General features: G+C 42.8%; 1 protein-coding gene across 1 annotated transcript in view; it reads right to left on the bottom strand.

Moving 5' to 3' along the window:
- Nucleotides 1–1,361: 1,361 nt before the first annotated feature.
- Nucleotides 1,362–14,945, bottom strand: part of SCML4 (Scm polycomb group protein like 4) — a 39,801-nt gene continuing 26,217 nt past the window's right edge. Inside the window, exons 5-7 of the mRNA XM_041414914.1 lie at nucleotides 12,650–12,907; nucleotides 5,837–5,982; nucleotides 1,362–1,487 (exon numbers count right to left, since the gene is read on the bottom strand). Of these exons, the coding sequence (XP_041270848.1) occupies nucleotides 1,362–1,487; nucleotides 5,837–5,982; nucleotides 12,650–12,907 (530 nt within the window). The remainder of the gene's footprint in view (nucleotides 1,488–5,836; nucleotides 5,983–12,649; nucleotides 12,908–14,945) is intronic.

The following is a 14,945-nucleotide window of genomic DNA, read 5'->3' as shown; positions in this document are numbered from 1 at the left end:
GGACTTGCTACCTCTCCTTGTCATGCACTAGGGGTTTGAACTGCATGGATGCGTTCCTTCATAGTCATCCTTTGTGGATGAAAGCGAGGACACGCTCATTCCACAGATTCATACACATTCCTCAGCCTGAGACCTGTTTTGCCCCCCTCAGTTACATGGAGTGTCAATAAGCACCTTTTAGATTTGTGTAAGAGGCAGTAGTGAATTTTTAACTCACTTGGAAGTCCAACACATCGGGAACCAACCCTACAGCATTTGTCCTGGGCCTGTGCGAAGTGCAGGTCCTCATGAGGAACAATCCCACCCGGCTTCCTCGTTTTTTAAAGATGCAAACAAAACCAAATTGAGATTATTTTGTTTTTCCTGGATGCCACAGAGTGTGCGCCAGACTGGGGCAGCTCAGGAGCGGAGCTGACAGCTGTGCGTGCCAGACACCACGGGAGCCATCCACCCCCTTCTCGGGGCGACGGGAACATCCTGCCAGAAACGCTCTCTGCATTCGGGCCCTTCTTGGATGTATTATCCTGCTGGGAGCCCGCGATTCCGTGGTGGTGATTGCGGACGTGTTGGACAGGAGAGCCGTGACGGCCAAAGCTCGCCCGAGCTCCAGCCGCCGGTCTGGGGCTGCTCCCTCTAGCGGGATAAACGACTTCAGCTGGGGGAAAAGCCTTCCCCTCCCTCTTTTTAAAAATTATTTCTTCTTCTCTTCCCCCCCCCCCTCAGAACAGTGACTCATGCCAAGAAGATTATTTTTGCACATATTACTTGTGGAATCAGGATAATTTACACTGCTATTTCCCCCCCCCCCCCCTTTTCTTTGTTCTTGTTTGTTTGGTTTTTTTAATTTGTTTAAGTGAATAATTCAAGTTTTCCGGATAGTGCAAGACAGTTTCCATCAGACAAAAGGTGACCGAAGGCTGCGCTTTTCCAGCCCTGGAGCATGGAGAGTGGGGCCAGTGCCCCGGCAGTGCAGGTCAGCGATTGCTCCTCAAGAGGCAGACCGGTGGCAAATGAGGGACTCTCGGTTTGTCTTCTCGCAGTCCTATGCACATGCTGTAGCTGTGTTTGGTTTTGATTTCCCACTTCTGGTTACAAAAATAGGACTTACTATAATCATAATTATATTAATGATACAAAATAATTATTGTAATTATATACTTTTTGGCAAATTATTAACACAAAGCGGCCCAAAAAGATCCCATTGGATTAAAAAAAGGTGACAATGCACAAATGTTAAAAAAGACAGTCTTTGATAAAAAAGAAGGAAAAGCAATCTGCAAATGAATGCATTTCTGTAAGGCAACATGTTACCTTTAGTCTTCCATCTAGATTTAGCTTAGATTCTGTTGTTCGAGAAATTATTAGAACTTGGCTTGCTTGAGCTTATCAATGTGGTAACACAGTTTCAGTGCTGGTCCCAATTTCAGCCCCAGGTATTTCATGATCATGTCGCTTTTCAGCAGTAACAAAGCATTGCCATCAATTTCCTGGTTTCAAAAGAGAGGAAGAGAATCAAAATATGTTGACCGCCCCCCCTTTAAGTGCTGTGTCCTGACACATTAAACAAGGTGAATTAGAAACAGCGTGTCATTTAGGGTAGAGCTACCTGAAATGTCATGCATTTTGAAATTTCATTAAAAACCTGAAATCTGAGATGTGATAGGAGGAAGCCATAAAGGAAGGTTTAATTAAATACTAGTTTTTGTTCTTCAAGGAACTATAAGATTAGTTTAGGTTTTCAATTTATTTTGCAATTAAAAGTAGAATTTTTTAAAAATCAGTGTTGCTCTAAGTGCAATTCTGAGAAAAGCCAGTCAGCCTTGAGAGAAAGGCATGAATGATGGTGACAGTGAAGGATGTAGCCATATTAAACTGCTAATAGAACACCTCTGGATCTCAGTTTCAGTTTTGTCCCCAGCTATCTGTGTGTTTCACATAGCTCCAGTACACTTATACCCAGTGATGCAATATATATATGCGCATGTGTATATATATATATGTATATATAGCTTTATTCTCAGATTCAAGACAGTAGTAACTTGCTTTTTTAATTGCATTTATTATTAAATTTGCTAAATTTTAATTTAACCCTCGTGTAAGTGGAAGAAATTGCCACCAAGCTCAGCTGTTTATCCCAGAGCTGTTGGCTTGAAAACCTTTTGAAATTATGAAGTTCTACTGCAAAAGAAGCCTGAGCCCACAGAGAAACAGACGCTCCTTTACTATGGGCTGTAGAACACAGACGCTTTCAGCTGTACTGCTATTCCTTGGATCCAAAGACTGTATGGTTTTTCCTGACTCTATCAGTAGATCTGCCAAAAATACTACCTGTCCCCACATCTTCCAGCACATTCACACACTTGGAGTGCCAGAACTAAAACATCACAAGTGCCTGTGTGTGTGTGTGTGTACACATACACAGATACACACACCTCAGCGCTGTCTACACTGTGTTCTATGGTTTTGATGGTCAGATCTTTCCACTGTGATCCATTGCCTACTTATTAAGCAACGCTATGGATCCTGATTTGCCCTGATCATTATTATTCCATTCACCAGGTGATTTATCTGATGAGCAGTTAAGGTCACTTTCTGATTAACTCAATCAATTAATGCTCCTCATTTTGCAACCCCCACTCTATCTATAATAGAAACTCTCTCCACCTCCCTGCTCTCCTTGCCATTATTTTAAGGAAGCTAATGTAAAGTAAGAATAAGTGTTACATATAATTACTATTTGCATAAGAAATAAAATAAGAACTCCTTTAACTGGGGTGCCACAGGGTAAAAACACTGTCAAGGGTCAGGTGTGGAGGCAGCTGCTTCTAAATGTTGAGTTCAGCATTTTATTATTTCCATTATTATTACTGTGTAGGGGTCAAGATTAAACTCCATGACAATAGTATGCCAGAGGGAGCATTCATATCCAATTAAATAGCCCATATTAGCCATTTCCCTGTGCAGATTCTTGGCTTGACTTCTTCACAATATTACTGTGTCAGCCCTTTTAAAAATAATTTTTTAAAAGAAGACTTTGATAACGTGGTTCCCACATGTACCTTAGCCCCAGCAGATTTTGGACCAGGTCTGGAACTGGTAACATTCAGTGCCATCAGGGCCACCTTTCCCCTCCTCTGTTTCCTTTCCCCCTATCTTTATGCCAAGACTTTTCCACTGATGGAGTCTCCATGATCTCACATGGTGCTGCTGCCAGGTCCCTGGCCAGGGCAGCATCTCCTTTCCGTGAGAGCAAGAGCTCTGTCAGTGATGAGCTCAGCTGTCCTTGGCACACATACATGCTGACAGAGCAGGGAACAGCCGATGGGAGGTGCAGGAAATTTCTCAGTCTTTGGTGTACACTCTCAGGAGCTACCTGTGACAGAGCTCCTCAAGTATCTTGGCAACAAGCAAAGCTTCTGCTCCTGGTGGGAAGAGCAGACAGAGCCAGGACATCCTGCAGCGCCTTTTGGGGCAGTGAAGGACGTGGGCTGCAGGCTGGAAGAGCTGGCTCTGAGGACTGAGGTCAACACCCAAATGGCCTGGTAGAGCAGTAGGAAAGCACGCTGCCCACGTTCAGGGTACATCCTCCAGCTGTTTTCTTCCTGCTGGTCCCAACAGTCTCTCTCTCCCAGCTCAGATGAGCTGATTGCCAAAGCAACTATTTCGGGTGATAGCTGGGCCTTGTCAATGACAGTAAGTGCTTCTAAGTAAATTATGCACCTGCTCCATAGAAAGATTGAACATACAGGAAGATATGGCTGAGGTTAATGGACTAATCACTTGTCTCTCACCCCTGGGGTCTTTGTGCTAATCCAGATGAGGTTTGAAGGCTGAAAAATTGCAGGGATATATATAACTCAAAGGTGTAATTGAATTGAGTTGTGTGGCAATCATACCCAGGTTCTCACACCTATGGCATATTTTACAAGGAAACCAGTGATAAGTAGAGCCCATGGGTGCTGGGTGCGCAACAAAGGATGACAGGGACAGTCTTTAGTGGCAATTTAGCTTGATCTCTTTGGTCGCAGAGCAGCTGCAGTATCATGGCATTCTCCAGTGCAGCTGGCCCATGACTGCCTGGAGCATTCCCAGGCAGCATTCCTGCTGCTACATAAAAGCATACTTTGCTACAAATGGAAACTAGACAAAATTAGTGCTTTTGCACTTTCCATATTTACAATACAAACTTTAAAAGTTGGGGGTTTTCCTTTGAGGTATACCTCTATGCCTCAGACTGGGTCAATTCTCACTCCCTTGCGTGAAGGTTTTCTCTTGATGAACAGCCCCTTCTGATATTGTAAGAAACTAATTTTATAGCAAGTTCTTTCAAGTCTGAAGGTGGCTTGTTTATGTGCCTGGTTGCCCACATGACCAATATAAGCCATGCTTTCATTATCAGCTTATAAGGCAGAAGGCAGGAAAGGTAGTACAGCACCTAACCTGTACTTGCAGATTTGGCCCTACACCACTGTGCCTGCTGCTGTTCTCATCCCACAGACCTGTCTGCAGAACGGCAGATGGCCTCAATGCCTTCCTAGGGTGAGCAGACACCAGGGCCTGTGTTATCTTAATTTTCAGCTGCTCCTCAGCCACCTCCTCTCCTCTATCTGGAAACCCTGGAGGCAGAGTGTAGCTGAAGTCCAGCTCGTTCCCTCAGCTCGTTCCTCAGCTCTCATCTGCAGCTCCACATCCCCACTTGTCTCTGCTGCATAGGGGCAAGGAATGATCAGGCCCTCTTGTTGTCTCTGCAGCACTGGGAGTGCTGGTCAGCACTAAGGGCTGGGGAGCAATTCTCATTTAGGTCTAGGTCCAGGCACTTACATGAAAACTTACTTCCTCCAGCTGAACACAAACAGCTAGGGTAAAATCCATTTTTCATAGCCAGACTGAATCGATTAAGGAGAGATGGAGAAGGCAAAAAATGCTAATAGATACATTGGTGTCAAGTCCATATACAGCAGCAGAACAAGAAACTCCAGATCAGACAAGTTTCCCCTTTACTAATTAAGGATTATAAAATTTCTATCACTGGAGGTTATTCTTACTAAAGCAACTATCATATCCTCTAGAGAGTCAGCAGGTCTGTTAAATTTGGTTATGTAGTTACATAATACTGAGAGGGAAAATATTAAAATAGTGGCTGTTTTGGGTTTCTCCTGCTAAATATCTAGAGACACATAAAAATGCTCTTCAGAGAAGAATCATATATATCCTGTGAAAAAAATTGTCATTGAAATCAGGCTTTTTTTTGCCAATCTGACAATGAAAAATGAGCACCAGACCCTCCGTGTTTTCTCTAAGGCTTGGCATAGAAACAATTTATGCTGGAGTAGCTGGGAACAAACAGTGAGCATTTTCTAAAGACACTGTTATGGTTTCCCCATTGACATAGAAATGAATAGAGTAGCATAACATAGCACAAAATAGAGTGGAATGGAATGGAATGGAATGGAATAGAATAGAATAGAATAGAATAGAATAGAATAGAACTGTTTTAGTCAGAAGGGACCTACAATGATCTAGTCCAACTTCCGGAGCAATTCAGGGCTGATCAAATGACACTGTGTTATTAGGGGCACTTTCCAAAAGCCTCTTAAACACTGACAAGCTTGGGGCATTGTCCACCTTTTCACAAGCCCATCCTGGTGTTTAACCACCATCTCAAGGGATAAGTGAAACTTGTTCAGCCCAAACCCTCCAGAGGTGCTGAGCTCCTTGCCAGGCCCTGCATTCAACCTGGTTGAGGAAGCCCAAGGCAGTTGAGGGGCTGTGTGTGACATGTGCTGGCTGTCTCTTGTGACTTAAATTACCCAGAGGTGGTAAGCCTTCTACATACGTGCTTTCTGAAGAGCTCCACATGAGGGCCTAAAGCTTGAGGGTCTGCATCCTTCACAAACCAAACCACATCATCCACCGTCCAGGTCAAAGGATTCTTGCTTGATGGCCGAGCTGCATCTTGTTGTTCAGGTGAAGGGCTTGAGGCTATCGGTACAAAAAGCCCACAACAGTGCATTACAATGGCAAGCAGAGGTTTCCTCGGTTTGGGATTGTGAGTGTGCAGGGCTTTGGCAGCCTCGCTGCAGCCCTGGACATTGGTTCTCTGAGTGCAAGGACTGGCCTGAGATGGTGGCATAGGGAAAGGGGACTTGCAGAAGTTTCCAATCTGACTGCCTATTGGAAGACATGATCCCAGCTGGTGAATTGTGTTAAAAAACATGAAACCCTTAAGTCCCTGCTGGGGAAGGAAAAATGTGCCAGCTGCCAGGCTCTTAAACCAAGCTGCCCCTGCTGTCTGATCTGCAGGGATCTTGGCTCAAGAAAACACTGCCTTCACACCTGGAGAGAAAGATCTTCAGCAATAAACAAAGGAGTCTGCCATTGAATGTGAAGGCTAGAGGATAAAATCAGGATTTAGCAAACAGGGTTTTAAAACTTGCATTCAGATATTCATACTTCTTTTAGAGTTTAGCAGAAGGTTTTCAGTCTATATCTTCCTAATCTTAGTCTCTCACAAAGCTGATGGTCCCCAGTGAATGCCAATTTGGGAAGTTACTAAAACACGTGAAGATGAACATTGCACATGTGACTTTTTAATGGTATAACCCCTCGATGATTTAAGGCAACTTCAGGTTGCTGTAGCTTTAAATCAAGCGAATAAAGGCACGTTGGAATGAAAGTGCATTTATGTTTTTATTCTTAGTCTCTGCAGAATTATAAATCTCAATCTCCACCTGAATATAATTTGTACTCCCACTTATGCTTCTTCTTTACAACAATAACTATATTATGCTAGGTTACAGGAAAGCTGTTTCCATTTTCTTACATACACACCAAGCAAACTCTGCCTTAGCAGGCAGCAGCACACAGATGCATTAAATGTTACTTGCTCACATCTCAGCTGCTCATCTCTTTCTGTCAAGGCCCAGTTTTTAATGAGAGGAGTGCAAATGGAAAGCAAGTATCCACTGCAGAATACCAGAAATCAAACAGAAGAGTGCATGTAGAGTGCAGACACCTAAACTAGAGCCTGGAAACGTCCCAGGTAGCCAAGAGACAATCCTTACTGCTGAGGAGAGAAGGGATGAGCTCTCCAGAGAAACAGTGAGCTTAAAAAGACAGATGAGATGTGTGAGAATCCCCATGCATGACTCCAAACACAATCCTTATGCATGTGAGTAAATGTGCACGGGGTGTTTGGGGCTTGTGTAGATTGTCATTCCATTGACTTCAATAGAGCTCTGGTGATTTATATTAGCTGAGACTCTGCCCATATACACCCAGTAATGGGTTTATGTGCATATTTGTCCTTTTTCCCTTGGCACCATGCTCATCTTACAGTATAATGTAATGAGGTGTATTTGCAGTTACTCACAATGAACTCCAGAAAGCAGCAGTGCTATGAATGTGCAAATCTGGTCGATGGTTTTCATAATGAGATGAGATGTAAATATCATGATAATTGCACTCTCATTTGCTAAGTCACTGTTCTGGATACAAAGGACAAGGAACAGCCGCAGGTCCTTTTAATTAGACAGCGAGGACCGGTGTTTGTATGGACTCAGGTGACCCTGGGCTCTGCTCACAGAATAAATGCAATACACAGCGGTACAGGCACCATCTGGAGCCTTGGCATGAAACAATGAAGACAGAGAGTGCAAAACGAACAGGGTAATCTTGACCAACCCCTGGATCATCAGTAACATTAAGGAACTCTGTCAGGGACAAGAGACTTGTCAGGGAGAACCGAGACTTGTCTTGGAGACACAGGGGTATTTCTCCCCTTCATGATCTGTCGATGGTTTGGATGAGAGCTGATGTGTGGAGGCATCAGACACTGCATCACCTCAAACCAAAGGTCAGGAGAAAGACCAAGCTTTTGCAAACTAGTCAGAGAATAGAGGGAGGAGAGAAAGGTTTGGCTGTGACCAAAAGACTGCAGTAGTTTCTCTGCTACTGCCATAACATGGTCAGGGGAAATGTGCCACTACTGAGGAGCATATTTTTTCCCTTAAATTTGTATAAATGTGAGGAAAGCCCAGAGGACTTAGCCTGGGACTTACACCAGGAACAGAAAGGGCAGCCTGCAGCCCACTGACTCCTGCCTGCAACCTGCCCAGGAAAGGGCAGAGGGGAGCAGAGAGCCCCAAATGCAGCTGGGAGCCTTCACAGGTATTGGAAGTATCTGTAACAAAAGGAGGGGGGATGAGAAGAAAAGGTTGAAATGACAGGAGGAATCTATTCACTCCTTTGCAATCTAGCAATCAATAGTATAAATGTGATTTCTGAAAGACAAATATATAAATGACCTTTCTAAAGAGACTGCATGGCTAGAACTCTTCCAGACCCTAGCAGGTGAGGATAACCCTTTCAAAGCCATGCCCAGGGGATAGTATAATATCATAATATACAAACAAGAATTATGTGTTAATACTAATTCTTCAAATACTCTTTTTGTCTTTATGTACCTACCTAGTACCAAGTTTTGGATTCTCGTTGCTTTTTCATTAATTAAGAGGTGTTAATTTACTTGCGTGAAAGGAGCTACATTTAAATATTATTAATAAAACTGAGATACCCTCAGTTTGCAGCAAAATATCAGGTTTTAGCTGATGAGTCTGGAAACAATCTGTTTTTCTATATATTTTATTATTAATTTTGTTGATTAATTTATTTGGCTTTTTAACACTGCAGTTTACCCAGCTGAGTGTAATTTCTCAATTTACAAAAGAAAAGAGATAATTTCATCTCTACAAAAAGGCATGGGGTTTCTTTCAATAGCATCACTTTGGTGAAAGATTATATGAAGCACAAAAGTGTTTGATGGCAGCAGGGCAAGTGCTATACATTCTTTTCATATCTGAAGGTATTCACACTTAACCTAAGAATAAGATAAACGAGGAAGTCTCATGTCTCCTGGGTATCCTATGCCATCCTGTCATCAGAATTAATCAAGATGATAATGAATACTCAGATTACAAAGAGATGGGAGTGCTTGCGACCAATAATTATTTTTAGAGATCATAATCTAGGTCAAATCCAATTTCCTGTTTTTGACAGGTGGCAAAAATTTGTCAAATTAATGGAACAAGATATGGAAATTTAGGTAATCAGAGGGAAGCACTTTCCCCTCCTGCCTCAAACGATATTGGGAAGGACAGTGAAGAGGTTCCTCTGCAGAGGAACATCTCCAGGCATCCCAGTCAAGACCATTGCCCACACAGAAACAGCTGGAATTACCAGGTCAGTGGCAAAAGCTGAGTGAGCTGAGAGAAAGAGGTAGCCTGGCTCAGTCTGAGTTTTCACCCCACACTTTCCTTTGCCACTCATGTCTAACCTCTGGACCCTCCTGAGAAGGAGAATGGAGACAGAGCCAACAGCCAAATGGCTGCAGAGGCATGACAAGGAAATAAAATGTTAAAATGGAGTTAAACCTGCAAAAGAAGGAAAGACAAATAACAGACTCCCTAAATATGTTCTTGGCAAACAAACAGAGCCCAGGGGGAGTACAGTCATTGATAGATAAGAGTGGAAAGGGAGTGACAGATGAACTTTAATATTGCTGCAGGCCTAAATGATTTCTTTGCCTCAGGGGAAGGGGGTGGGAATGAAATTTTAAAAGGTTCTCTCTGATTGCACTGGAGCAGACAATAAGGAGTAGCAGATCTACTGAAACTACGCAGAATTAGCAGACCCTCAAAGGTGCCGAGAAATGGGAATTATTTTAAAAAACAAGCCACCCCCCACTATAAACAAGGAAAGGAGGAAGGCTTTAAGATACTGTTCTAAAAATCTAGGGCACACCAAGCAGGAGAAGAAGAGATGCATCAGAGAAGCAGGCATCTGGAAGAACACAACTACAGGATATTTGGGGCGGGGCAGGGTGTTGACAAGTTGATCAGCGGAGAGCTCTGCGAAGAATCAGGCTCAGCACACCTGTTTGCCCTGGCCGGCGCTGGCGGGACATGTCGGGCACCACCTGCCTGGTGTCCTGCGCCAAGCGACGCGTCACAGCGGAGTCCCTGTCCCAGCAGGGTGGCAGCCGGTCCCACTGGCAGCATGGCACACTCTGCAACTCTGCAGGAGCAGCCCGGCATCCACCTGCACCAGACGTGGCAGCGGACATTAAATATTTATCCGGGCTTTTCTTGCTTTGCCTCTCCTTTGCAGGTGAGACAAAAAGGCAGCTCGCTGGAAGCACTGAAACTTTCAGACTGAAATGTCCTCAAAAATTAGCAGGCAGGCTGTATTTGCCGAATACAGTGCTGAGGCTCACAATGCCATCAGCAGCTCCTTTGCCTTGGGGCAGTGCTGGATCTGCCCCCTACGAGCTGCTTGCAGCATTATTCTGGAAAAAGAGAAATTTCTACTCCCATGCCCCCAAATGTTTTCAGAAAATACATGTATTAAAAAGCAGGACTGCCCCTTTAACAAAGACCCTCAGGTGATAATAATTAACTGCTAATACTGGATAATAAAATCTCCATAAAAATAACAAGCTACAGGGCAAGGTTAAGGTTATTATATTGTGGTTGAACACACAATTCTTCATAATTGGGACAAAGGCTTTGTCTGTTATGTAAGCAGGCTTGGAAAGGTTTATGATGTCCTTGACTATTCCTTCCCTAATTTAAAAGCTTCAATTTGGCAAATGATGACAGGAAAGTGCATGTTTATCTGTTTGCAGCCCCAACTGGCTTTCTGAAATTATTTTTTTTTACATCTTTTTTTCAGAATTTTTTAGCATAATCAAGGGGAATTAGGCATCAAGCTTCCGATAGCATTAATGAGAGCTTTGAGGTTTAATCTCATCCATTCCACTTGAAAGACATGTTCTGCTATGCACTGAGATATGTTTTATGATTATGGCTTTTTCCATGATATTTGCCCACCGTGATAAATAAGGCAAGCTATTTTTCAAAACCATCCATAAATAAACAGGATTGGTTTGAGGTTTCAGAGATAAATTCTTCCTCTTTTTAATGAGCCCGTCTCTGCCTCATAAGTATACAAACTGAAGAGGATAAGAACAGAGATTGACATGCTCCACTTACTCATCTTTGCTTACTTATGATTCAGCAACATATAAATTATGCCTAGAAAGAAGAAAAACTTTGCTTTGGGTAAAGTTGGCTCTGTAAGTAAAGAATGAGGTAATTATGAGACCCAAACACTTATCAGTGGTCTCTGTAATAGGCTAACGTAGGGCTAAACCAGGGGAGAAAGTGTGCAAAAATAATAGCAAACCAGTGATAATTTTGGATGGGTATTGAATATCTAAGAAGGCAAACTTAGATAAACAGGTAAATACAGAGATAAATACTTGTGATACATATTTTGGAAGAATAATGTTCTAAAATATTAAATAGTGAAATTTCGGGAACAAGAAATAATACAGATGTTGGGGAGGTGAGGAATGTGAAAGAATTAAGTACAGATTAAGCAAAGAAAACTAAATAGAGGCTCTGGAATGTCTTCCAAGCAAGAATATGCAGAATCAATTGAAGTTTCCAAGGGAAATGCAAGGGCAAAAAGACAGCGTAATGAGATAATGGTAGACAAAGGGGCTAGGGGAACCAGTAATCTTCTGCAAATATATCAAGATTTTTAAAAAATAGTACTAGAGTGGCAGTAGATTCCATTAATAAATGAGGAAGGGAAAAAATTAATGACTTTAAAATGGTTGAGACATCCAACTCCTTTGAATGGCTGAGACATTCAACTCCTTTTCATTCTGTCATCAGAATGAAAAATGCATACATGAAGTTTGAATAATTAGTAAGAGGTGAAGACACTATTAGCATCACTACTGATAAAGACCTGTTGACTGAGAATTTGAAAAATGCAAACAAAGTTAACTGAAGTTCAGTGAAATAGCTAACCCGTCTGATGAACTTGGGTAATTTCAAGAGGAAAAAAATCATGGCCACCAGGAACTGTAGTGGGTAAGTAGAGCAACTGCCCCAGCAAATGGTAACTGAACAAAAATACCAAGAAAGGGAAGAAGAATCATTGAATGCAGTGGTTCCCATGGCATTTCTTGAATTTGCAGGTAAACTTCTTGTGACTTTGCTTCCAGAAGAATAAAAGAGCCTTAAGCAATGAGCTGAATGATTTTTAAAAACATATGTTTTGTTGAGGAGTCTTTTTCAAGCAAAATCTGGCTTGGTATGTAATTAAAGGGGCAGGATGGGCACAGAGCTAGGAAGTAAAACCTCTGGCTAAATGCTTTGAGGTAGGCACTAATATTTGGGTTTGCTCTGTATCACATTTTGTACACAGCTGGTGTCACAAAAATAACAAGTACCTGCCTGCAGGCAGTATAAATTTTTGGGAGGAATGACTTATATATTAATGTCTTTATGTCTGAGCTGATAATAACAGGTGTGATTGCCACACAATTATAGGTAATACATATGTTTACATAACAACAGCATTAGAAAACCTTCACCTTTTTACTTAATGGTGAACAGACTGATTTTGTGTTTACACAGGTTATTATTTCCCCTTCTAAATGGAAGCAGGAATGGTCTGGATGGATTCCATCACAGAACCACCTTACTAATTTTCTTGGGAATTTGGGGATGAGTTAAGACTGCAGCACAGCACCAGCATAGCAGCACACATTGCTAAATGGAAGATGTTACATTACCACTTCTGTTTCCTTCAAGGTAGGCCCCATTCCTTGTTGGGCTGGAGGTCTGATGCCGCAGGCCAGCAGATGAGGACCCCCCTGAAGCCATCTGGGCAGGATGATGGCTACAGGAGGAAGAGGAGCCTCCAGAAGGGTGTCCATCTGCAGGACTTTGATGCACGGTGTACGTGGAGCCCAAGGCAGCGTCAGCAGGATCCACACTGTACTGCTTCCTGTTTGCAGCATCAGCCAGGTAGTCCTCAGGTATAACTGTCTCTGCTCAGGAAGCCCAGACACAAAATAAACATCAGTAAAACAGAAAATTTTTTAATTCAACCCTTGAAAAAAAATTTTTTTTAGCCAAAATTCCCATTTTTTTGTGACAAAGTATAACTGCGTTATCAACTCTCTGTACAGACAGCTGGCCCCAGGAGAGGTCCTTGCTGAGAATTAATAAACAGTGAAGGGAAACACAACCATTCAAAGTCAGTAGAGTCACAAGAGGGAAACCACGGCTTGATACGAGTCATCCGTGTCAGCTTACAATATTATTTTCTGTAAAATCCTGGGCCACTTAGCCCAGGTCCGATTGGACTCATGGTGCTCCTCAAATGCACTGAGACCAGAGGATTGTAAGGAAGGAGGCAGAGGAAGACAACGGGGCAGGCAGTTTTTTAGGTTCAAAACGCCTGGCAGCCAGTAGGAAGGAGTGAAGGTAATAAACCAAAGCATTCTGGTTGCAATTATCAAGATTAATCAGAAGCATCCTCAGCTGCAGAGAACCATCAGGCCCGGTATCCCACAAGGATAGAGGCTTGATGACTGATGAGCACACCCAAGGATTTTCATGGACAGTGATGTGTTATGTGTTAGTCACTTGGACCTGACTCAGGTTCAAACGTGCCAACATCACAGACAACTGCAGACCATTGCTATGATGGTTCCTGCCCTCTCCATTGCAATTTTCACACTGTGTAGGAGCTAAATACCTTGCTTTCTAGATTCCTGGCAATAAACCAAATTTTGCACGTCAAGACCTCTTTTATAGACTTACACTCCCCTGTGCTTAGGGGTCCAAAACACAGGCATGAGGCAGGTCTAGCTCCAGGTTTTGCAGCACACAGGTATTTTTTGCCATTTCCCCTCAGACTTAGGCTCAGGTTAGTCACTGATACTTCCATGCCTGTGTCACTGTCTTGCTCCTCCAGTTTCCTCATATCAGTGTCTTTCCTATTTGCTTTTTTTTTTGCCTTCACAAAAGATGGCCACAGGTCTTCCTCCTCCTTTTTCCCACTTCCATTCTCCCTACAAAACCAGCCCCAATATCACTACTGGGATACAAGCAGAGCCTTTGGAAACCTCTATGAGATCCCAGCCCTGGCAGAACCCTGCTGGCAACCTGCACTTCAGAGATTCCCACTCCCACTGGGTGTTACCACCTGGCAGGCAGGGAGCCCTTAGATTCGAGGAGTACCTTCCATTGCCCCATGACATTTTCCTGAGCTGTTGAAGAGGCCACTTTCCTCATCATGTGTACTGTCAGAGACATCCAAGCAGGGTGAAATTTCCCCCACGGTGTTGCACATCATCTTCCTGGCCTGAGCAATACTCTCCTCCTGATGTGTTATGCAACCTTATTGAGTAACAAGAAGAGTTTGTGCTGTAATTTATGCCATAAGACACAAACTCCATGTTGAAGCTCTATATAACAGAGTATTCTTTTTAATTTACATTTTCACTCTTTTCCTTAAAAAAACACCCAAAAAACAACATTACTTGATAGCTGTGTACCACAGTTGATGTTAAACAAACAAGATTTATCTCAACAACTCAAATGCTCACAAGTTGTGCCATATCATCATCTTGGCTTGTGTGTCAGGCCACAGCACAAGATTTTTGTTACATTGTTCTATTTTATTGCTTCTTTTAAAATTTTGCCCCATTCTGGGCCAAAGCTGGACTCACCATAAGGCAAACATCAAATCTGAAGGAAAGCTGCAAATGTGAAATGTCCTCGCTTTTGGGCATTTGCCTTTGCAACTGCAAGAAACTTTCCTTTAGAAAGGCTTTTTTCCCTTAGATGATTTGGATTCTTACAGCATGCATTCAGGTGTCCTGCTGCTTTCTGCCAGGAATTTCTGAGCTTGATTCTCATACAAATACAGAGAGGGTGTAATCCAACTGAATTCAAGGGAGTTCAGATAACGTAACACATAAGAGAAATGGGAATCAGACACTCTGAACCTTTCCTCCTAACCTCCAACAGATGCCAAAATTATACAGCGATTGAGCTAAATACCTTGCTTTTCAAACT

This window comes from Onychostruthus taczanowskii, unplaced genomic scaffold (genome assembly GCF_017590055.1).
Source record: "Onychostruthus taczanowskii isolate IOZ18803 unplaced genomic scaffold, ASM1759005v1 scaffold48, whole genome shotgun sequence".
Lineage (NCBI taxonomy): Eukaryota > Metazoa > Chordata > Aves > Passeriformes > Passeridae > Onychostruthus > Onychostruthus taczanowskii.
Note: the sequence above shows the minus strand (reverse complement) of the source record. Positions and strands in the feature narration are given on the sequence as shown.